This window comes from Pinus tabuliformis, chromosome 3_1, assembly GCF_031772625.1.
Source record: "Pinus tabuliformis cultivar Carrire ecotype Pingquan chromosome 3_1, CPIR1, whole genome shotgun sequence".
Taxonomy (NCBI): domain Eukaryota; kingdom Viridiplantae; phylum Streptophyta; class Pinopsida; order Pinales; family Pinaceae; genus Pinus; species Pinus tabuliformis.
Window position 1 is genome coordinate 810,790,713 of NC_142301.1, and position 1,388 is coordinate 810,792,100.

General features: G+C 37.1%; 1 protein-coding gene across 1 annotated transcript; it reads left to right on the forward strand.

The window, feature by feature from the left end:
* Positions 1–260: 260 nt before the first annotated feature.
* On the forward strand, positions 261–983 carry LOC149189944 (hydrophobic protein LTI6B-like). The gene is made up of 2 exons (XM_089413327.1): positions 261–473; positions 642–983. Exons 1-2 carry the CDS (start codon positions 387–389, stop codon positions 732–734), a joined length of 180 nt encoding a protein of 59 aa, XP_089269453.1. The 5' UTR covers positions 261–386; the 3' UTR covers positions 735–983.
* Positions 984–1,388: the final 405 nt, after the last annotated feature.

Genomic DNA, 1,388 nt, shown 5'->3' on the forward strand with positions numbered 1-1,388 from the left:
GTGATTATGACGTGGATGCCTTGGTCATGAAGCATTTTGCTTAGGATTGGCATTGGATAACAACACGACAACAAAAATTATTTTCTATCCACGTGTCATCGAGTAACCCAACAGTCACGTTAACTTAGCCAGGTTTGAAACGCGTTACCTGGTAATGAAGTTTCTTGTCGTGGTTCTTGGCCGGTTGGACGCGGACCCAACTCGTTTTTGCAACTATAACTATCGCGGAAAGCATAGATTCTTATCATTAGTATCCTGAATCTTGATATTCATCTTCTTGATTGCTTTTTTGGCTCACTTCATACACTCACTCTCTTTGCTTCTCTGTCTTGGGTCTCTGGGTCTCTCTTCACTTCTCTTCAAAAGTCACCATCATTTCAGTCACAATGAGGGAGGGCACTGCAAACTGCGTGGACATCTTGTTGGCCATAATTCTGCCTCCTCTGGGAGTTTTTCTCAAATTCGGCTGCCATGTGAGCACCTTCTCATCGATTTAACACTCATTCCTCTGTTTTCATTTTTCTTTTGTTTGTCCAGTAATGCTAATGCTGTGAAGCTGGGTCTTTAGAAATGTATCGTTCTCATTAATTTAAATTACTGGTAGCTGATAATTTTGCTGGTTTTACTGTTTTGTATGACAGGCTGAATTCTGGATATGTCTGTTGCTGACGATATTAGGGTACCTACCTGGAATTATATACGCCATCTACGCCATCACCAAGGGAAATGCATAATTTTTTGGAGGGATGTAGATGTAGCTGGGGTTGCAGAGACTGCAACCAACCGGATTTGATTTAGCAACAATCCTGTTGTGGAGTGTGCTTCATTATTGTTATGGACCGTTCTTCATTGTTAACTAGAGGTTATAATTTCATGTGTATATATACTTGCCACATGACTGAGTACATTTAGTAAACAGTTCTCTGTCACATGTATGTTCAGTGACTTCATTTTCTAAAAGGTAATACATAAAGTTTTTTCAATACCCTGTATGAATGCTTCTGCCTTTGTGTCAATATGTTTTCCATTGGCAAATTCAATATTCATGCCTGTGGAAATGATAAAGATTAAAATTTTTATCCAATTTGGCAAATCACATCTTACTATGTCAATATTGGTGGAAACTGAAATTAATTTTAATATATTAAACTCTTTTAAACTCACTGTATTTTATGTTTTGGTAAAATCACTTGATCACAAATGAGAAGACATTTGCATTACTTCATTTCATTCAGTGATCAATATCGATGGCTGAGGACACGCTTTAATCGATCATTAAAAACATACAACACTTAAATATGCATTTAAGTTTGTATTTGGTCTTTAAATTACAATCCTTCTCTTAGAGTGAATCTAGGAACCAATCCATTAGGATTTGGAACTTGCGT